We start from the raw sequence: 21,812 nt of genomic DNA, 5'->3' as shown, positions 1-21,812 counted from the left end.
TTCCATGAGTATAACTCATAAAGTACGCCCTGCCGTATTGTCAACCTCGAGTAGCTGCTGCTTTGGAGGGTCTTCATTACTAACCAACCTTCCTTTAGCTCGAACACTGGGGGCATGTCCCCAAATTGGTACCCGTTCCATGCATGATGCATCGAGTTCGTGCCCCTCAATAAAAATTGCAATTATGTTAGCTTCTTTCCGAATTTCAAAGGAAAATTCTGCGGGTGAGGGGTCTCCTGGACTAGACCAGGGATAGAGGATTTGTCGCGAATCATCTTCACTAGAAAGGGTCGGCATTTTGAGTTTCATCTCGGGTAGTAAAGTATCCGTTGGAGAATCGAAGCTCTGCCATAAGTAACCTTCCGGGTCGCTGGAGTCCTTCACCACGAAGTTGCCATTATCGAAAAGTTCAGCCACCATACTAGACCTCACACCTCCTCCGGTCAGATTGGTCTTCCATACAGGGATATTATCTTGTTCGAACAGGACGAGGTTGTTGCCGTAGAATTTGAGGGTTCCGACAGGTTTGGTGAGAGGTTTAACTCTGTTGGCTACCCATAAACTAGTTCTCTTTGGGTCTTCCTTGTACCATATCCCAAGATACCAACGAGAAATGGACTCATTGGGTTTGAAGAGACCTAACTCGAAGACATTTCCAGGAGACACAAGGGTTTGGTTGCTTGAGACTGTAAGACTTTCTGGAGAGTAAAATACTGACTTAGAAGAAGAGAGCTCATATAAGAAGCAGAGGAGGAAGAAGAATATGGAGGTGACACAAAGTGGAGCTCTCATCCTAACCCAAAATTGAGCGCTAAATGTTTTCTAGGAAAGACTTGTTTGATTAGATCGCCGAGAAAAAAAATTGGGACGATGGAAACAGAGAAAAACGAAGATGACTATCTGGTACAAACAAAAACAACGTTAGACACTTGTCTTAAAACACCATAAAGCAATAATAGTTCTAACAACTTTAAAAAGTCTCGTCCTCAACCAGATCTAGAGTATGGAGTAGAGTAAGAGTATGGAGCAAAATTGATGTTAAGCTGTTACCACCCAAAAGAGAAAAAATCTACTCATAACAAAGAGCCATTGAGAATTGAGACGACGAAATGTGATCTAGTGGTTGTGGAAATACAACTACCTAGTTAACATTGTTTGTTGTGATGCGATCCCCCCATTTAGGCCATCATTAACGGCAAAACACTCTCCCTATTCTAAGCCCAATTATATAATAAAAAAATGGAACAGTGGGCTTAGATCAAAAATATTGGTCTTGGTTCAGAACTGATCCACAACCCGTTCTAACATTCTCCCTCTCTTCTGACTGGTCGGAAAAAAAATGAGAAGGAAATATTTTCATTTCTCTCATTCCATCGAAATCGTGTCTAGGGTATGTTTTTCTTTCGAAAACGGTGACAGCTTCGTTCTCGCCATAGTCGCCGCCGAAGCTTTGTTTTCCGGCAATTGAAACACCAAAATCGAAAGGAGAGAAGCTAGTTCCGTCCTATTCTGTCAATCACCAATATTTAATGACATTATTTACGGTCGAGCTCCTGAAGTTACGTACTATGTCAATGGAAATGAGTATAATTTGGCTTACTATCTGACGGATGGTATTTACCCGGAATGGACGACATTTGTTAAATCCATCCCACAACCACAACATCCGAAACATCGTTTGTTTGCAGAAAAACAAGAAGGTGCACGAAAAGATGTTGAGCGTGCATTTGGAGTCCTGCAATCTAGATTCGCCATGATTAAAAATCCATCTCTTTTATGGTCAAAGGGTAAGATTGCATATATTATGAGAGCATGTCTCATACTCCATAATATGATTGTCGAAGATGAACGAGATTCATACACGCTCTATGACGAACAAGAATTCCAACAAAAAGATGGAACCGGAATTACTCCAGATCTTTCGTTTTCAGTAAATATGCCTTCAAATCTTGAGGGTTTAGGTGATGGTCATACTATAATTCGTGATAGACAAGCACATCAGAAATTAAAGGAGGATTTGATAGAGCATATATGGAATAAATTTGGACATTAAACTATTTATTCATTAAATAAGATGTTTATCTGCTATAATTAATTAAGTAATATGTTTGTTTGTTTTTTTACATTTTATTTACAAGTTTATAAGTAAGCAATTTAAATGTTATTTTATAAGTTTTTATTTGTAAAATGTTTATGAATATTATATTATTAAATCTTATGATCTTAAATATGTTCTCCCAATAACTAGCTTTTTAACAAAAGATCTTAACTACTGATCTTACATTATTTCACTATATCTTTATTCTAAGAACACCATAATTAGTTCTCCCATTTTTTTTACCTATGATCTTAACAACTGATCTAATATTATTTTCACTATATATTTAATCTAAGAACACAAAAAAAAGTTCTCCCATTAATGATGCCCTAACAAAACATGATTGGTTCCGTTCCACATTGACATGTAAATTAGTTAAGAGACAGAAGAGTAAATGTTGAAAGACTTTTTTACTTCTGGTTCAGTTTAGGTGTCCTGTGTTTTGTTAGCACACTGATCGTGATAATCATAAAACCAGTCAACGTCTTACCATATATAAATTCACTAAGAAACGACTTGATTGGAAACTAAAATAAATAAAATCCTCAACTGAATAATTCTACGTAGAGAATTTTGAATTTTCCTTTTGTATGATAAGTTCCTTCACTGTGGTTAGTTTTCCATCTCAATTAGATTTTTTTTTTAACTATCAATCGATTATTGCATTCTTTTCTTATACGTAAGCAAAAAACAACAGTAAGTTGTTAGCTAGACACTTTAATTCCCTTAAAACCCCATAAGAAAATAAGTTGGAACAACTAAAAACGTCTCTCGTCCTTTCCTCAAGTACTATATCGATCCAACAGTGCCCATTTTTCTCCCAAGCTTGCTCCCTATTTAATTTAAAGCATCATTTTTTCTTCTTCTTTATGAATTTATTCGACGCTAGGCTGCTGGCGATGTGATATCTTTCTTTATGGTTGTTGTTGAATTGTGGGGTTGGTTCTAGTGTAGGCTATGTTTAACTTTTTATTCTTAACAATGAAAAATTGGCTTACGAAAGCAGAGAAAACCATGCATGTGTGTGTGCTCAAGTGGAGTGGTGTGAAGGAGTTTACCTTCTAAATGCATTGAAAACTTAAAAGAAACACTGAGTATGGAGCAAAAACCTTTCAATACCACTGCCATCATATTCTAGTTATTACATGCAATGCACACAGCAGAGAAAAAAACCTTTCCGTAATAAGGAGCTATAGCCATTCAGACTCTTAGATGCATTTTAGACGACGAAGGATCAAATTAATTAGCACTACAAGAAAACAATCGATTTGAGATGGAAGAATCCATCGCACATCCCTCGCAAATCGTGAATCGCAACGGATTTGCGAGATACTACAATCCCTCGCAAACAGCGTCTCGCAAATACCAAACATCGCAAATGCCTCGCAATTTGCGAGGATCACATTCCTCGCAATTCACTAGCAGTTTGCGAGAAACCTCTTGACTCGCAAATCTGAAGCAATTTGCAAGAAACTGAATCCATCGCAAATACGTTGCAAGCTGGATTAAATTGTATTAAAATTAAATTTGAATTTGGATTAGAATTGAATTGAATTGAAACTGAACTGAAATTTTAATTTGAATTGGCAATTGGGAATAGAATTAAAATTCCTATAAAATCCAAACTGAAATGGAATTTAAATTGTCTTAACAAAAAATTCAAACTGAAATGAAATTTAAATTGTCTTTAAAAAATATTTACATTACAAAACACATGGTTTTAAAAAGTTTGAGAGAGAGAGTTGGTAGTGTTGGTAGTGTTGCCCTCTCCACCGGGGTTTCCTGTTTCATCGATGTTGGTAGTGTTGCCCTCTCCTCCGGCTTCTGGGTTGATCCTTGTCGTGTTTCCAAACTTAGAAGCAAATTCCGGATCCTTTTCAGCGAGATACTCGAAGTATGCATCATAGCTATGCATCTTCTTTGAACTTTGTTGGATTTGAGTCGCTTGAGTTTGAATTTGAGTCACCTGAGTTTGAATTTGAGTCGCCTGAGTTTGAAAACAGTCCTCAGCGGCAGCTAGCTTCTGAGCCAATATTACCGGATCATTAGCCGGAGACATAGGCGGTGGACCGCTACTGGTAGAGGATGCTTCAAACTGCAAAGAAGCTCCTGTAGACAACGAACGAGCAGGTGGAGTCACCTCCTGATGATCCCCAGAGCCAAGATTCACATTAGAGGATGAAGGAGAAGGAGTATGATAAGACGGTGTCTGAGGTAGTGGTTGCGAGGTTGAACGGCGAGAATTAGAACCAGTGGGAGTCCGTATACGGTTAGAACCGGTGGGAGCAGGTACACCTTGATCAGACAAGAACCTTGTGTAATCGTTTCCATTAAACATCTATAAGAAAATCAAAATCAATTTAATCAGATCTAAGAGAAATTAGATGAAATTAGGGTTAATAGATGAAATTAGGGTAAATAGATAAAATTAGGGCTAATAGATGAAATTAGGGTTAATTGAAGAAATTAGGGTTAATTGAAGAAATTAGGGTTAATTGAAGAGATTAGGGTTTGACGAGGAGGATAGAAACAAAGACGAAGAGATATTAGGGTTAATACCTTAACGGAGAAGACGAAGGTTCGACGGAGAAGACGAAGGGTTTGCCGGAGAAGACGTAGGTTCGTAGGAAAAGACGGAGGTTCGATAGAGAAGATGAAGGTTCGACGGAGAAGACGAAGGGTTTGCCGGAGAAGACAAAGAAGAAGAAGGGTTTGATAGAGAAGACAAGGGTTTGCCGGAGAAGAGAATTGCGAGTGACGGAGAAGAGTGGCTAGAGTTTGCCGGAGAAGACGAAGAAGAGCGGCTACGGTTTACCGGAGAAGACGAAGAAGAGAGAGAGATTAGGGTTTGAGAGGATAAGGAAGAGAGATTAGGTTTTAGGTGAATGGGTTTGAGCTTCGCTCAAACTAGAGCTCAGTGGTATATATAAATATTTTGTGTCCTCTTAACTCCCTGCAAATATTGCGACGGAATAACTAGGAACCGACAAACTGACTAATCAAAATTCACCAAATTTGTGAGGGATTAGCGTGGGAACCTCTTACATCCCTCGCAAACAAGTCACAACAACCGACAAACTGACCAATTAAAATACACCAACTTTGCGAGGGATCTGCAAGGCCAAGTAAGAAATCCGTCGCAACTCCCTCACACTTTTATAATCAAATTCATTTTATATACCAACATCATCCTCATTGAAATGTACTCAATCAAAAGCTAAAGAAAGTTTTCCTATGCTTTGGCAATTATTGATCCAATATTATTAGTTTGCTAAGTTCATATTTTCCTACAAAATATGAAAATAGTTTGCTATGAGTAGAAAATTAATGGAAACTATTAGGTGTATATACAAATAGTTTGCTATGTGTAGATAAAATTAAAGTAGGTTCATATTATTAGTTTGCTAAGTTCATGTTATTAGTTTGCTAAGTTCAGCTTTTCCTATGCTTTGGAAATTAATCTCCAAAGTTTCTTGTCTCTTGATGCAATATTGGTTAGTAATGCTCTTCTTTAATTTGCATGTAAAAAATCAAATTGCGAGGGAACCGTGAGGATTTAGCGAGGAATTAGCTAGGGTGACTCTTACATCCCTTGCAAATTGCGAGTGATATGCGAGGCTCTTGTGGGGAATCCTCACATATCCACCGCACATCCCTCGCAAGTGTATATATTCTTTTGCATCAACTTTATTTTCTTAATGATACAATCTCTATTAATTTCATGTTTTTCCCATGTTTTGGAAAGTTCATTGTTTATATAGTTGGTGATTACTAGACTATGGACTCTACATTGCAATTGTTGATCAAAACACTTTAACACTTGGTCTTATATGTTCATAATGAAAGTAAATCACATCTTGATTTACATATATATATATCTTATGTGTTTTCTTTACACATGTTGATTCATCTCAAATTTTTTTTATCTCTTGATGTTTACTGGGAACCTCACTTCAGATTTAAACCTAAGCTCAAACCTTAAGCTCAAACCCTAAACCCTAAACCCTAAACCTTTAACCCATACTGACCTCACAAATCCCTCACTTATTCCTCGCAAATTTGCTATGGATTATATTACTCGCTAATTCGTCGCAAGACTGCTATAGATTTGCGAGGGACAACTTTTTTCTCGCAAATTAATCGCACATCCCTTGCAAATTTGCGAGGGATTGTCGAGGGAGTTGTCCCTCGCAAATTTGCAAAGGATTTGCGAGGATCCTCGTCTTCGTAGCAAATGACCCGCAACAAATTTGGGAGAGCATTTGTCCGTCGCAGATTTCCATTGCAAAGAGCGTGTTTTTTTGTAGTGTAGTAGTTGTGGAAATGCATGGAACTAACATTATATTTGGGGAACTACGAAAGATTTCTCCATGTGGCACTAACCAAACATAACCACTGGGAAGATATATATATCATGTATTCAGTTACACATTTTGGGTGCATTAATTGTTGTTTTCTTTGTAACATGTATATCATATCCTACTATAATAATTGGGAAGTACAAATATAAAACTAACCTTAAAATGTGTAAAGAATTACATTCAATTATCATTAAAAAAACTTAATTAAGATTAAATAATTAATTAAATAAATAATTCTAATTAAAAAACGAAAATAGGAGAAACATCAAATAAAATAAATTGTAGAAAATAAAAAAAAATCTTTTAGAATCAAAACTAATTTGTACTTAAAAAAAAACTAACATATACGATTTTTTTACATATTAGTTATATCTTTTTACTTACTTTACAACTATAGCAAAGATTTCACAAAGGTTTAAATAATTTTATTCATTACATACAAATGTTTTAGTGACAGGTTTTCAATAAACATTTTTAAAATACAAAAATATAATATAAGCAACAAATTTTTAATCACAAACCATTATAAGTAATATAATAACAAAATAAATTATTATAAATTTTCATTAAAAAAAGTGCAGCCTGCGGTTTTCCGCGGGATAGTACCTAGTTTATATATACATTTTTGAAGTACATTTTGGGTTCTACCCTTTTATTTATGCTTATTTAAAAACTTATTTACAAAGTTAATCCCTAAAAAATTCCCAAAAATAGCATTAATTCAGATTTTGTTTCCTAAATATTTTACATTCTATTTCAAGTAAAAAAATTACAGCAAAATCAATATGGAAACAAAAACTATGATATATTTAACCACGTTTTCTATTGTGGCGACGTTATATACATGTTTTAAAACGTGGAGCAACCTTACACAAAAAGTGTATGATTTTTTTATCTTGCTTTCCAAACAACAGTCGACCATAGACAAAAGTGTAGAACCATATATCCCCATTACAATTCAGACCAGGCTTGCTTCCACGACATTGTAGAAAGAGGGTTTCACACAATGAATTTGTTTGAAGGGGGGAAAAAATTCACTTATGAATTCTCTCAAGAAACTCGATCAAAGCTAAAAAGTAAAAGGAAATTGAAATCTCTTGGAAAACAAGCTAGGGTTTTGCTCAAGAACAAAGAAGAATTAGGGTTACTGTATTGATTGCTGGATGATTTACAATTCTCTATTTATATGCTAGCCTAGATTACAAAATAAGTTTACTTTTCTAATTGAAATTAGGAAGGTTTCTTCTTTTGATGTCAGGTCGGTCTCAAGAGACGATCTCCGGAAGTCCGCTGGTTGCTCTCATTGGGCCGGTCGACTTCGTTGGGCCATCATTTGAAGGCCCATCTCGCCGTCCTGAGCGAATTCCCTGTTTAAAAAGTGGTTTGCTTTTGGTTTAGGTCTGTATGTCGGGGGTGGTGCTAAATTCCACACCAACAGATATTCTCACTCAGTTTTTGCCTTCTGGATCCTAAACCGTAGCCCGACCCGACTCATTTATGTTGATTCTTCTTTACTTGGTGTGGTGGGAACAAAAAATTTTGCAAGAGATCGATTGATGAGACTCAACTTCTTCTTTCTTGGCTCTCTACAGATTCTTTTTCTTTTCTTTTTTCAATCCTCTTCTGATCTCAACATAATAGATTCGTTCTCTACTAAAATGTAATGTTTGTTAGTGACATCATTGATAGTATAATCTATGTATAATATAAGTTATAACGATGAAATGAGTAACACATATGTGGCTTCAATTGGTAACATCATTTAAACAAACAAGGCGGGTAAATTTTTTTTAGCGGTTGTAGAGAAAGTGGTTGAAGAAAAAGCGGTTAGAAAATATGGAAGAAAAAATGGTTAAATTAAAACGAGCGCGGTTAAATAATAGTTATGAATGGTAACAAGCAGTTGAATAGCATTATGTAGTAGTACTATTGTAGTAATGATAAATTTATTTCACAAGACATAACCTAGCTAAAAGGTTTGTCTATATATTTAGATTTGACGGTATCTTCATTTAGTCCCCAAGATACACACATCTTTCTTTCTAAGTTAACTCTAATATATACAATAGTAGTTTTTCAAAGGTGGAAGAAGAGGGTTGCACAAAATTCTTGTGATCTTATTAAAGAGAATCACATTCCTGTAATAAAATTAGTGTGAGTATCCATCAAAACAAGTGTCTCTGCTCATTCAATCCATCACAACATGTGTCTCCCCTAATGAAATGCATGTAACACTTGTTCACTTGTTCACCACTTGTCACCAACCTATTTATAGTTGTCTATATCTCCTTCCATTATAAATAAGAGTTATGTAGAAGAGAAAAATGGTAGTGACAATAAGTCTTAATATTTCTCTAAATTTTTCTCTATTTTCTTTCAAATCTATACATTCATCTTCTAGATCTCTTTCTCTTTTGATTCTTCATAATAAACATATTGTTATCTCCAAACTTTTAATATAGTTCACAACAATTCCAAAGTTTTTTTTTCTTCTCTTTTGTTAATTTTTTTTTTCTTCTATGTTGTCCGAAAAAAACTTTTCCATATTTTTATTAAGACCACATCAGTAGCAAACAACTTTGGAATGTGATTCTCTTTAACATTTACAGCTTGTGAGGATAATAGCAACATAACGAATCTTGGTGAAGAACATAATTAAAAGTTTAAAACCCATGGACCATGTGAAAACTGTCTCTTATCATCGATTTATCGTTTATCCTGGAATCAAATATTTGTGCATAATCTCATAGATCACATAAACTCAATTACGAAGACTCGCCTCATTTCAAAAATAGAGTAAAATTAGTTTCTTTAATCCCAAGAAAGTAGAAAGAGTATAAAATTTATTATCAAAGCTACTTTAAATGTAAGCATTAATTTCATGCGTTCAGTTTACTATAAATTATCTAGAAGGCCAAGGGGGCTAAGGCGTTTGCTGCTATTAGCTAGTTTCGTTTTTGTTGGAAATTGAGATCTGCAGGTAGACCAACAGGAGTAGATTCAAGCTTGTGTGAAGTGTCTCGTGGATTTTTCGGCGGCGTGAGCGGTTCCTTTACAAAACCGGGTGGTCGAATATCCGGTACATCCTCATCGGCTGGAGTCTTCGGATTCGCTACATCATCCAAACCCTACAAACAACATAGAACAAACAACTTAGTTCTGACAGCTAAACTTGAAATAGATTTGAATGAATGACTTTAGAAATTATTAAGTAATAATGTAATATAATACCAGAAGTTTTAAGAAAAAAGATTTGAATGAATGACAAAAACAACCCAAGTTAAAAATGGATAATACTTTATGCAAAACAACCACATATATAAATATCAGGTGCTAAAGTTTAAGTAAATATAATGAACATACTTCGGGGTCTGATGGAAAAAGACCAGGCTCGTCTCCATCGTTACGAGCATGAATCTCCGGATCAGCGGTTCGACCAGAAGAAGCTAGTCTCTTCGCATGAAGACGACGACCAAGAGTAGTACGTGCTACAGTAAAAGCTGGTGAAGACAGCATTTTATCTTGGCAATGTTGTTTTTTGTCTGCTGGATAAAACAATGAGGGTGTTTAAGTGTTTTAGATACACGAAATAAATAGTCACAAAGCCAAACCCTAGTTTCATGGTCGATGGCTCTTGTTTTGAATCTAAGACCTATTCTACCTCCTCTGTTTTCTAATATTGCGGGTCAAAATAATTTACCTATTGAATAAATAAATAAAAAGTTTATGGTTTTGCTTAGACATAACCACGATTTTTGTAATAGCACGGAATGATATTATCATAAAAGGAAGGAGCCTATAAAAGAGAAGAAAAAAAGTGAACTTTATTAGAAAAAACGAAATAATTATAATGGCCAAACTGAATAATTGTTTCTTCTTCCCCAAATGATTTTAGTAGTAACATTGGGACAAACTTCCAAAAATAAAACCCATAAACGTACAAATGTTTCTTCATATCCACGAGTTGAGGAGTGGGCATGGAGAGAAAGAGAAGAGAGATGTTTCTTCTTCGTGACGTTACCACCGTTCCATATGTGACTTACTTTATAATAAGGTCCAAAGCAACTATTACTCAATACAACTTTTTATACCTTACAAATAAAGTTGAAGTGACCAGGAGGAGGAACATTAGCGCTTCCGAACTGGAAACCAGATTGTGGAGCATGATTCTCATCGTTGCCTTCTTCTTCATTGTCTTCAGTCCAAAAATTTTCAAGGATCTTCACGGCTCTTTTGTATATATCATTGTTGTCGTGACTCTGAAGATTTTCAATCTTCTCAAGTCCTTCAGCTTCATCAATCATTTGAGCGTAGAGGTTGTCATCTCCTGTGTGACCTAACTTCTTCTCTGCTTCTCCAACTACGAGAATGTTCTCGAGCGCTTCTAAGCAAACCGTTATGACCTTCAGATCCGGGCAAGTAAGGAGATCGCATATCGGTTTTATACAGCCTTGGTTCACCATAAACCTGAGAAGAAACAATGGATATATATATAACAAATCAATGACCTTCTTTAATTGACGGAAACATTTGTTTTCTGTTTATGTGTTTTACTTGATTTGATCATGAGTGCCACCAGAAGTAGCATTTGAGATTGCCCAAGCAGCTTCTTTTTTTACTTCAAATTCTGCACTTTGAAGCACCCAAACAAGGGACTGGATTATACCTGCTTCAATCACTGCCTGCACATCCGGGTTTTAATAAAAATCAGACACGGGAAAGTTCAACTTTCAGCTTTGTTGTTAAGTGCCATATATAAAACTAAACTCACTTGTATCTGATCTGCAATCCCAGCTGTAATGTTTGAGATAGTCCAGCAAGCTTCCTTCCTGATACTCTTCTTGTAATTGTTTTTTAGAAGGTTCAAAAGACAAGGAAGCGCTTGATGGTCGATAACCATCTGTGTTAGGAGAATAAGTTAGAGACATTTTCTTCTGAAAACTCAAAATTAGAAATATATTATATGCACCTGAGTCTGTAGATCATCGCCGGTTACAATATTTCCAATGGTACGAAGAGCCGGAATCAGCACTGATGGTGACGAATGGCTAACCAGAGGAAGAAGAAGCATATAATTCAGATAGCATATTCATGCGTGGCCTGTAAAATTAAGATCACTATCAGATGCTTACGCTAAGAGCTCGATGAGGCGAGGGACAACTCCTGCTTGGATGACCGCTTCTATTCTGTCAATTGAATTATCCGAGAGGTATGACAGGGCCCAGCATGCATCTGTGAGAACTTCTTCATCTGTGGATTGCACAAGACGCTTAAGAACTGGTAAAGCTGGTTGTGTCTGCTCAGAAAATGTAAAGAAGCAACATATCAGACGCATGTTAAAAATATTGTGGAGAGTCCATGATTGGTCAATAAAAAGAGTGTATAATCTTTAAGAAAACCTGTTCAAGTGAAGGCTGGGGCTTCCCTCTGCAGAAGTTTGACAATGTCCATGTAGCGTTCCTCAACATTGAAAGCTTTGTATTCTCATTGAATTGAGTCAGAAGAGGCATCATGGCACCATAACTTAGGACAAGATCACGGCATTTTGGTGAGTCTCCAGCAACATTTCCCAACGCCCAAACAGCCTATACTCAGGAAAAAAAAAAAAAAAAACAGACCTCAATGTGGTAACAGTCTCATTGAATTTACTCCTAAGGTCTAAGAGTTGCTCTGAAAACATTAGAAAAACAAACCAACAACAGTGGGGATTTTAAGCAAATACCTGTTCGCGGACATCTTCGCTTGCAGAGCTGAGAAGTTGGATGAATATCGGGACAGCACCACTTTCAATGATGACATTCGTATTCTCTGATGTCCCTGAAGCAATATTGGTGAGCGCCCAAGCTGCCTCAAACTAAAAGCACAGGACATAAATAAACAGCAAAGGCAAGTTAACAAAATACATCAAGCTAGTAACTATCATCAATCTATCCATATAAAAACCAAATCGCAGAGATCAGCTCACCTGAAGTTTGGGGAAGTCATCCCTGGAAAGAAACTTCACAACACGAGGAACAACACCAGAGTGTACGACCTCATTGATAGGAGGGTTTTGCTCTACAAATTAAAAACAAATTGCTAAAGACTCCTAACCAAAACGCTGATCTTCATATACTACTACTACTATTGATGATTTATAATAAAAGCATAAATCACAAACCAATCGAAAGCAGTTTCCGCAAGAGATTTGTCGCCTCCAATTGTGAATTGCTATCCTCTGACCAGATTCCAGCAACCAATGCTGGTAGATTTTCTATTAACTGCAACACGAAGAAGAAGAGACAACTATAATAATAATAATCCACAAATCTACTCTCTCAGTCTCAGGTAGCTAACAAGCAAAATCTGACAATCTCCGTTGAGATATCAACCCTAATTCTCTCTACATGTCAAATTCAACACACAAAGCTCAACCTAGATTCCATCCATATAGCAAATCTCCAGTTCAATTAGAAACAAACACTTTTTGCAATCTAATACAAAAATCGATCTCCAGTTACATAATTCATATGAAGTAGATACGATCCCTAACCAAAACAAATCAACCTCCAATTAGATCCATAAAAAAAAAAAAAAAAAAAAAAAATCAATTGTAAACACAAGTAAAGAATCACATACTTGCTTGGCTGAAGAAAGATCCTGTCCCGGTTGTGACGCGGCTAAGCCAAAAGCCGCAGAAGAAGCCGTGAGTCCTTCGCGCCGCTTCTTCTGCAAATTCTCCTTTCTCTTGTTCTTCCTGATCTCAACCATGTTATCCTCTCGCCTCCGCCGTCCTTCATCCGCATCCACCGCTACTTTGTACCGATTCCTTCGTACCTCCGTCTTCGCGCTCGGTCTGAGAGACATCGCCGCTAAATCGGAAGAGAGTAACGACGATCGGAAGTTTTTTTTTTTTTTTTTTTCTAAACACACCACACCACACACACGAGTTCGATTGAAGAGAGTAGTGGGGGGGGGGGGGGGGTATTAACTATTAAGTAAGGGTTTTGGAGTCTTGATGCGAGTGTATTTATACAAAGAGCGTCTACACGATTCAGGAGACTTGTTGTTAAATCCAATATTGACCCTGCCTCTTCTTATTAATTACGACGCTGCCACGCAATTTTTTTTTTTCTTTTCTTTTTTGAATTTGAATCTTAACGTCTCTCTGCTTTTTTAGGTACACCGACTAATTATGGATTAACCTAAATACAAATACATCTTTTCCTTTATTTTCTCCACGCAAATCTTTTATTTCTTTTTCTGCAGCAAATATTCTGATTTAAAAGGCTTTAAAGGCCCAAATACATTAATTATTACATAGCCCAAACTTGACTTAAATTTAGCTAGCTCCCAACGTAACAAGACGATTCTGAAATGGGGGTTAAAAAAATCAATGTGAGTGAGAGAGCGAGATTAAACTTTAAACATAGCAGCCACACTCCACAAAACTATTTACTCTTCTATGCATCTTGGAAAGATGAGAACAATCTGCACAAACAAACTTTGTTTGCTATATGAATATGATGATGTTATGCATCTGGATACACCTTCCAGGCTTCCACCATATCAACTAATTAGCAACAACTCTCATATATACGTACTGCTAGAAGCTAAGGAGTTACATTCAGCTACGTACGTACTGTGTCATTCCAAAAAAAACACACACACACACACACACAAAAAGCTAGCTGCAATTTGGTTCTAGCATCATGACTTTAAGAGGATATATAAAGTTATAAATACATTACTAATATAAAATTACGTACAAATTCATCAATTAATACAAATACACTCAAGAATCTATAACCGAATTCAGTATATATATATATATATAAATATAATATATATATATATATCATAACTTAAATCAAATTAAATGTACGTATAAAAATAATTAAAGGCAAAGACTACGTAAGAACCAAATTAAGAACGTTTTCAATTAATATATACGCACATCTTCATGCATATATATGTACGTATATTCGTGTAATATATAAAATATGCTTACATGAATAGAATTACAATATGCGTTTTAGACCATCATCATCTCTGATTTAGCTTTGTAACGTTCTGTATAAGCCTGGTTTTGCACCCTCATTTGTTCATAAAATCTCACTATAAACTCCTCAGCTTTCGCATCAATCATCTCATCACCTCCATCATCATTACCATAATATTCATCATCATCATCATCATCTTCATCGAGACAATCCATATCGCGCAACGACTTTGCTGATCCATATCCCGCGATTCCCGAAGAGCAAGAACTAGACGTCGCCGTGAAAACCTCGACCATCTCCGATATCTGATCGTCACTACTCGCCGCAACCTCTTCCATGGCCGCCGGAGAAGACGATGGTAGCATTACCGTAATATTTGACGATGGCAGTGTCTTAATATCGTCGATTTTCAACTGACGAAAGGACTCGACAAATTTTCCCCAAAACCCGTTATTAAACGGCTTGCTCCTCCTCCTCCGACGGCGAAGCATGTACAAAACCACACCGATCACATGCAAACCACGTGACCGTTTCTTCTTCATCATATTCTTGATCTCTTCTTGGCCACCATCGATCATCATCTGATTTTGGATTTCCATATATGGTGATTAAAAGAGATTCAAGATGGGGGAGACTTTTCCCTGCAATGAGCAGGGAAGAGATATTTTGGAAGAAGATCCCAAGGTTCTTTTGCGTACAAACCAAGTCTACTTATATAAAAATAGAATACAAGGGTGTAGTTTACTATTTTTAAAGTATTGGGGCGAAAAATGTAAGTCATGAAGAGTTTGAGGTTTAATAGTGGAAGAAGGCTGTCTCTTATGAGAGCTTTCACGTCATAAACTAGCAAAGACAGCGCGCGCTAACTGCTTTTGTTACGAGAAGCCGGAAGTTAAAAGAAAAATAAAAGACAGCTAAAGTAAAACCAAACATATTATTTAAAATTACTAGTACTAATTGTTTTGCTAATTAAATTAGTTATTGGATTTAATTTAATTGTAGTACGTCGTCGTTGATGCATACTATATCATCTCCATGCACTGATAATCAACTTGTTTGGGGTCATTTTATAGATACGTGATCGGATACTCAAAGGCCAATACCTTATCCGCTTTCTATATAATGGCTTTGTGAAGTAACCAAAAACAATGCAGTTATAAAACCTGCAGGTAACTTATATACTACTAGTGTACCATCACAAGAGACGGAAACCACCTATTGGATCTGATTGGTAACGTATCCAAAGCTGTACAGAAAATCTGTAAGCTGGAGCTGTAAGATTTTATAGAATAGTGCAAAACTGTAAAAAAAAGCTGTACATGAAAACGGTACAAAAAAGCTGAAAGTAAAGTTTTTAATAAAGTGTTTAGTAAAACTTTTGTGATTGGTAAAAAAATCAAAGCTACACTTGTGCCGCTTTGTTTTTGGTTACCAATCAGTCCCTATGTCAGTTTAATTTAAAATAGCCGTTAGCTATGAAACTTTAACTCCAAGCCAAAATAAATTAGGTTGGTTTGTATCAACTTCACCAAGCAGACCAGACAAGAGACGAGACGAGCGTGATGATGCTGCTCTGATTCTTTCATCGACCTTCTTTTTATAATATCATTCGAAAAAAATTAAAGCGATTGGTTCTGTTGCACTTAGACGTTGTAGCTACAAAAGAAGACGATCAAGTCTAATGAGAGATGCATGACTGGAAAGTTTTGAGAGGACATCGGTAAGAATCGACGACGGAGATGGCGATAAAGGATATGGATAGATCGGAGCTTTTCTCGCGTTTCCAGATTCACGGTGGTGGATGGCAAATCTCATCGAAATTCTTCAGCCCGTTAAAAACTGACAAGCCTCATGAAGAAAGTAAGGTTAATTTCTATCTCATTCTTATTTTTTAATCTAGAAAATTAATAGTTTCCTTTTTTATAAATGATTTATTTATATGTTAAGTAAAACTTAAAATTTTGATTTATTTATTTTCGTTTTCTTACAGCAGTTAATTAATTCAAGTTTTTGTTTAAAGTAGATTTTTTAAAACTTTATTTTGTTTTCTCAAGGATTTTCAAGTTAAAAAAGAAAAGAAAAAACTAAATTTACAAAACGATGTGAAAACTAAATTTAAGTTTCTTATGTTTAATATCTCATTTAATAGATTTTAAAGATTATTATATATTAAGTAAGAAGATATAAAGTATTTAATTTCTCATGGAGTTTGAATATAGAGATTTTGGCTTGAAATGCCATTTTAAAAAAAAAACTTCTTAAAAATGCCACTTTCCATATTTCTTCTGCGAAATGCCATTTTCTCACTTGAGAGGCGATGCAAAAAGACTAAATTAGCCCTATTCTATTACTGAGATATCTGCACGCGGGAGAATTCATAGTGAAAGAAAAAATTGAAGGTTTTGGCCACATTAATGACGATGGGACTAGCATTAATGGCATCGGCATTTGTACCTTTAGTTGTGTAAGGGGAAAACTAATGGGAACTAATTGTAGTTAATGAAAAAAATGTTTAGAGATAAGATTAAACAGATCTGAAGAAAGAGATTGGCGAGGAGAAAGAAGAGTAAATTGTGGTCGGAGAATCGGAGGTATGTCTTCACATTTAATATGGTTTCACACAATGAAACATGTACTTTCACATTTATTTTGGTTTGTTGCGAGAATAATGTTGTTGGTCGGTGAGAATGTTGTTGTGAGTATTAAATGTGGTAAATGTTGATGCAGATGGACAGGAGAGTGTGTCTGCTTGTGGGTGAGTGGACATGTGCAGACTTGGGGATGTGGAAGTTTGTTGTCCGTTAAGGGAAAATGGCAAGATTTTTTGTCTATCGGCAGAGAGACAACGTTTGCAGGGGTGAAGGAGGAGATAGTAGAACTGTTGGGGGTAATACCTAAGGAAAGCAATTTAGAGCTAAGCTTCTGGCACCCAGGAGAAACAGTTGTCTTCACACAAGGTAAGATGCCCTCTGTTTCAGTTGGAAGTGAAGTTGAGTTTGAGCAGTTTAAAGCGAAGAATGAAGAGGGTGGGGGGCTGTATTTGTACGTTTCGATCAACAAAAGTAAGGTAATATCAGCGGAAGACGGACAAAGCATGTTGTCTATCGGTAAAGAGAACAATGTGGGTAATGGTGATGACGATGGACATCTTGAATTGTCGATCATGTGTGGACAAGAATATGAGCCGAACATGGTGTCTGCAAGAGCTGAAGAGAATATGTCCGTCGATGGTAGACAACAATTTCCAGCGAACCAGTTGTCCATTTCACCGGAGAAGAACGATATGGCGGGCCTTGGAATTATGAGTCTGGCGGACGAAAGTGCCAACTTGGATGAAGTTTCCGATGAAAATTTCTTAGAGTATTTGAGGAATGTTGAAGAAGTCCACCGACTGGAAATGGTCCACAAAGAAAGAGAGAACGGGTGCAAAAATGATGGAAGCTTAGGTGAGAAGAATGTGAAGAGGAAAGGATTGGGAGAGCATGGGAACCCTGATAAAAAGAGGAAGGTGAGTTCGAGTACAGGAGGTGATACAGTGTCCAGCAAGTATACAATGTGCAAATTGTCCATCAAGTATACAGTGTGCAAATTGGTTTCTAACATATTGGTAGACAAAGCTGGAAATTGTCTATCAAGTATACAATGTGCAAATTGTCCATCAGGAATGTTAGTAGAGAGTCTGAAATGAGTGCAGATTTGAACAATCATAACAGATCTCTTGAAATGATATGAACAAATGAACAATCATAACAATCATAAATGATTGTCTTGAAAGAAAGATCTCTTGAAACAACCGAACGATAGACAAATAACATTGAAGGTGGACATAAAAAGATTAATAGACACAACAAAAGGTAGGTGGACAAAAGGTTGAGAGTGCTTATAGGTGCCTAATGAAAAGGAGATAGACAACATGACAAAAGTAAACCAAAAGGAGATAGACAACATGAAAAGTCCACCAGAATACATAAAAGTCATACATAAATCACCCTCTGTAGTTGTTGATGGACATGCCGATTGCGAGGAGAAAAGCAATAAGGGCGAGTACACAGGGACCTGCGCATCAGAAGGCACGAAATTCCCAGAGTCTTGCTCTGAATCAGTGTCTGCGTCCTCAACCGACCTACTAAGGGAAGACTTTAGTTTCTTGTCCACACATAATAGAAGAAAGTCTACTATTATATAGACATATACCTTGACATTACTATGTTGTCGCCCGACCTGCAATGGGGAGAAGGTTGTATGGAATCAACGGCAATGAACCTAAATGCGGTTTGATAGACAAAGGTGGGTAGACATATACATTGAATTCGGACGGTGGTCCATCAACGGACCACCGATACCAGAAGGGGCTGCTTTGTTAGGGGAATTGCAATAAGAAGATGGCTGAACATTAGGGGGCGCTGCGACCTCGCACGACCTGCAATGGGGAGAATGATGTATGGTCTTAGTTATGAACCCAAATACGCTTTGATAGACATGATTGGATGGACATAAATAGTGATTGATAGACAAATCCGGAATTGATAGACAATTTTTTGGGTAGACATATACATTGAATGCAGCAGGAAAATGATGGGCATAACTACCTTCGTTGTTGGTTCGTGTCCTCCGAGTAGGGCAGATTCCTAGATGAGTCTTCATCAAGCCTGCAATGGGGAGAAACGACATTACGAGCGCCAGCATCTTTATCACACCTGTCGGGAAAGAATGGAGTAGTCATTCACAGACCCAGCATCTGTTACACATGTCTTTGAAAGTTAGAAAGGAGACACAATATAGATGGACAACAACTTCGGTAGTCTTACTTGGTGGACAGAAAATCAATAACCAATATAGTCTACCTAAACCTTAAGAAGGAAACACAATATAGATGGACAAAAAATAATCCTTCCGCAATAAAGTCTACCTAAAACTTCACAAGCAATTAATGTCCATCCAAGCGGTTCCCAACATAACGAACACCAAAAACAACAAAAGACAGAGGAAGAGTCGGGTGATTGGCCAACAGAGTTACCTGCGACCGGCGGTGTCGGTAAGATCTCCCTGGCCAATTCCGGCATCATGTATCTGAAAGGGACCACTGAAACGAATAAAAGTAGGGGCAAAGAGAACAACAACAATAAATAAATAGAACTTAGGGCAATTTCATCTGAAATCATACCAATCTTCAGGGTTCTCAACTTCGGTAGGAGTTTCCGGGGCTTCCCTTGTTGCGGTCGTCGGAGCCAGAGGTGGAGGATTGGCCCGTAGAAGGGTCTGAAAGATGAAGATTGTAATACTTCGGCGGTTTCCGGAATAGTACGGTGCTTATCAGAATATGAGCGAAGGTTAAAAGTCGCAGCAGTAGTGATCTTTTTATTTGATGAGAAGCGAAAGAAAATGATCTTTCAGAAGAGAACGAACAGTAACTATGAAAGAGAGAACATGAATCTCAACATGAATCGCCGAAGGGTTGCGTTCTCCGATGGAGTAATTAACTCCTCTTACAACTTTAAGTCACTTCATCAAAAATTGTTTTTATTTTTTATTTTTTTCTCATGGCATACTTAACACATTTCTCTTGAATATACATATCTTACTCACCTTGTTGTAATGAATTTCGACAATTATGGGTACCGTTGATTCAAACAGAAGAGCAAAGAGTCTGCTATCTCAGCCAGTCTAAACACGGTTCTGCGTCATAAGTAACATTGATTTGAAGCCTTTAATTTACTCTATCTGTCAACTGAAGCGCTTCTGTTCAGATACAATCTTTGAGACCATCTTCCCTGAACTCTCATGTAACGATAAATGTAACCGTGTGCAGAGAAATTTAACCAATTATAAACATCATAATATAAAATACTAATTTTTTCACAAAGTACATGTCAAAAAACAAAACAAAAACAAAATTGTATAAGAAATTTTATTGTTGCAGGCAATAGTAAAACAAGACTTCTTTATACTTTGGCGGTGCAAAGCCTTATAACCAATATAGTGGGCGGCACTAATTTGCATGAAGATTATATTTTTATTTTATTTTTAACATTATTGTTGTTCCTTTTTTGGTTGTCAATATCGTTTTTCTAGAAGTTGAGAAGTATATATATATATTTCTTCAAGAATTTGTTATAAATACTTTTTTAAAAAAATATTTATTTTTAAATACTTTTTTAAAAAAATATTTATTTTTAAATACTTTTTTTGAATTTTTTTATTTTTATCTTATTTTATATTATTTCAATATGTTAAATTAATTATTAGATTTTTCTTTTTAGATTTGGATTTCTTATTTTATATTTAGAATATAGTTTTTAGGAAATAAAGTTTAGTATTTAGAGTTTAAACTTTAGAATTTAATCATTTTATATATTAAAATGGACATTTTTGAAAATAAACACCATAAAAAATATTTTTGAAAAATAACATAAAACAAAAATACTTTTCAAAATCACTTATTTCATTTTCATTTTCATTAATCTATATACTTTCTGAGATCCAACAAAGAACGCACGTTACAAATACAGTATCTGGAAATGGAACACGGTTTCGTGGAAACTGGAAACTATGATAAGGAGACAGCCGCAACAACATGATTCAATGGCACACACAACTAAACTAATACAGCCTACTCTCCCAAGTTTTAATTATTAATTACTTTTTAATAATAATCCCTATTTAATTATAATGATAGTTCCATTTTTATGTATTTGTTTTCTTCTATTAAATTAATAACCGTTGCAAGTTCAGTAAATGATCCAGCTTAACTAACACATAATTATAGACTTGGAACTATTCGTTTATCAATTATTTTATTCAAAATAAAATTGCATTTCTTAAAAGACAAAACTCTTTCTAGTCAAATCATATAGAACTCTTCTAACACTTCTATTATTGTAGCATCTACAAAAATTTGTAATACAAACGGCAAGAACCATTATGTAAATAACGTAACATCTAAGTTAATTTTAAGATAGACTGATAAAAAAAAAAAAAAAAAAAAAAAGAAGACAATATCTAAACGTATACACATCTGGAGATCGAAAACGTGAAACTAATAATTATGTTGAAAACAACAAAAAAGTATATACTAAAAGACTAAAAGCATAACAGACAAAAGAAATAAAACGAAAAAGCGTAAATTGAGAAACAAAACGGCTAACACACCTAAGATATGGGGTCTGATTGGTAATGTAAGTAAAGCTCTACAGGAAAGCTGTAAGCTTTTACGGAATAGTGAAAAGCTGTATATGAAAGCTGTACAAAAAAGCTGAGAATAAAACTTTTAATAAAGTTGTTGGTAAAGTTTTTGTGATTGGTAAAAATCAAAACTGTACCATTTATAAAGCTTTGTTTGTGTTTACCAATCAGACACATGGTCCGAGTCCA

At 35.9% G+C, this 21,812-nt stretch overlaps 4 protein-coding genes and 1 pseudogene across 5 annotated transcripts; all 5 read right to left on the bottom strand.

Annotated features, from left to right (window-relative positions):
- Positions 1–15: 15 nt before the first annotated feature.
- Positions 16–792, bottom strand: LOC104709807 (receptor-like serine/threonine-protein kinase SD1-8 pseudogene; annotated as a pseudogene).
- Positions 793–9,134: 8,342 nt separating this feature from the next.
- Positions 9,135–10,018, bottom strand: LOC104707888 (uncharacterized). Its single transcript, XM_010424331.3, has 2 exons — positions 9,823–10,018; positions 9,135–9,587 (listed from the first exon to the last, which is right to left on the bottom strand). The coding sequence occupies exons 1-2, from the start codon at positions 9,973–9,975 to the stop codon at positions 9,405–9,407; spliced, it is 336 nt and encodes a 111-aa protein (XP_010422633.2). The 5' UTR covers positions 9,976–10,018; the 3' UTR covers positions 9,135–9,404.
- A 245-nt stretch (positions 10,019–10,263) lies between these two features.
- On the bottom strand, positions 10,264–13,474 carry LOC104709806 (importin subunit alpha-3). Of its 2 annotated transcripts, XM_087462459.1 has the most exons (10): positions 13,078–13,474; positions 12,620–12,719; positions 12,425–12,516; positions 12,182–12,313; positions 11,859–12,044; positions 11,592–11,755; positions 11,429–11,507; positions 11,231–11,359; positions 11,014–11,141; positions 10,264–10,926 (listed from the first exon to the last, which is right to left on the bottom strand). In XM_087462459.1, the coding sequence occupies exons 1-10, from the start codon at positions 13,303–13,305 to the stop codon at positions 10,545–10,547; spliced, it is 1,620 nt and encodes a 539-aa protein (XP_087318585.1). In that variant the 5' UTR covers positions 13,306–13,474; the 3' UTR covers positions 10,264–10,544. The 2 variants fall into 2 exon arrangements, with proteins under 2 accessions (XP_087318585.1, XP_087318586.1); XM_087462460.1 differs by lacking the exon at positions 10,264–10,926 and having other exon boundaries at positions 10,955–11,141; positions 13,078–13,438.
- An 879-nt stretch (positions 13,475–14,353) lies between these two features.
- Positions 14,354–15,123, bottom strand: LOC104707887 (uncharacterized). Its single transcript, XM_010424330.2, has one exon. The coding sequence runs from the start codon at positions 15,038–15,040 to the stop codon at positions 14,474–14,476; it is 567 nt and encodes a 188-aa protein (XP_010422632.1). The 5' UTR covers positions 15,041–15,123; the 3' UTR covers positions 14,354–14,473.
- Positions 15,124–18,194: 3,071 nt separating this feature from the next.
- On the bottom strand, positions 18,195–21,017 carry LOC104709805 (uncharacterized). The gene is made up of 7 exons (XM_087461298.1): positions 20,912–21,017; positions 19,606–19,750; positions 19,459–19,524; positions 19,031–19,138; positions 18,745–18,861; positions 18,636–18,662; positions 18,195–18,567 (listed from the first exon to the last, which is right to left on the bottom strand). The coding sequence occupies exons 1-7, from the start codon at positions 21,015–21,017 to the stop codon at positions 18,195–18,197; spliced, it is 942 nt and encodes a 313-aa protein (XP_087317424.1).
- Positions 21,018–21,812: the final 795 nt, after the last annotated feature.

This window comes from Camelina sativa, chromosome 8 (genome assembly GCF_030686135.1).
Source record: "Camelina sativa cultivar CO46 ecotype springtype chromosome 8, ASM3068613v1".
Taxonomy (NCBI): Eukaryota; Viridiplantae; Streptophyta; class Magnoliopsida; order Brassicales; family Brassicaceae; genus Camelina; species Camelina sativa.
The sequence above is the reverse complement of the archived record's forward strand: the minus strand, read 5'-3'. Positions and strand labels throughout refer to the sequence as shown.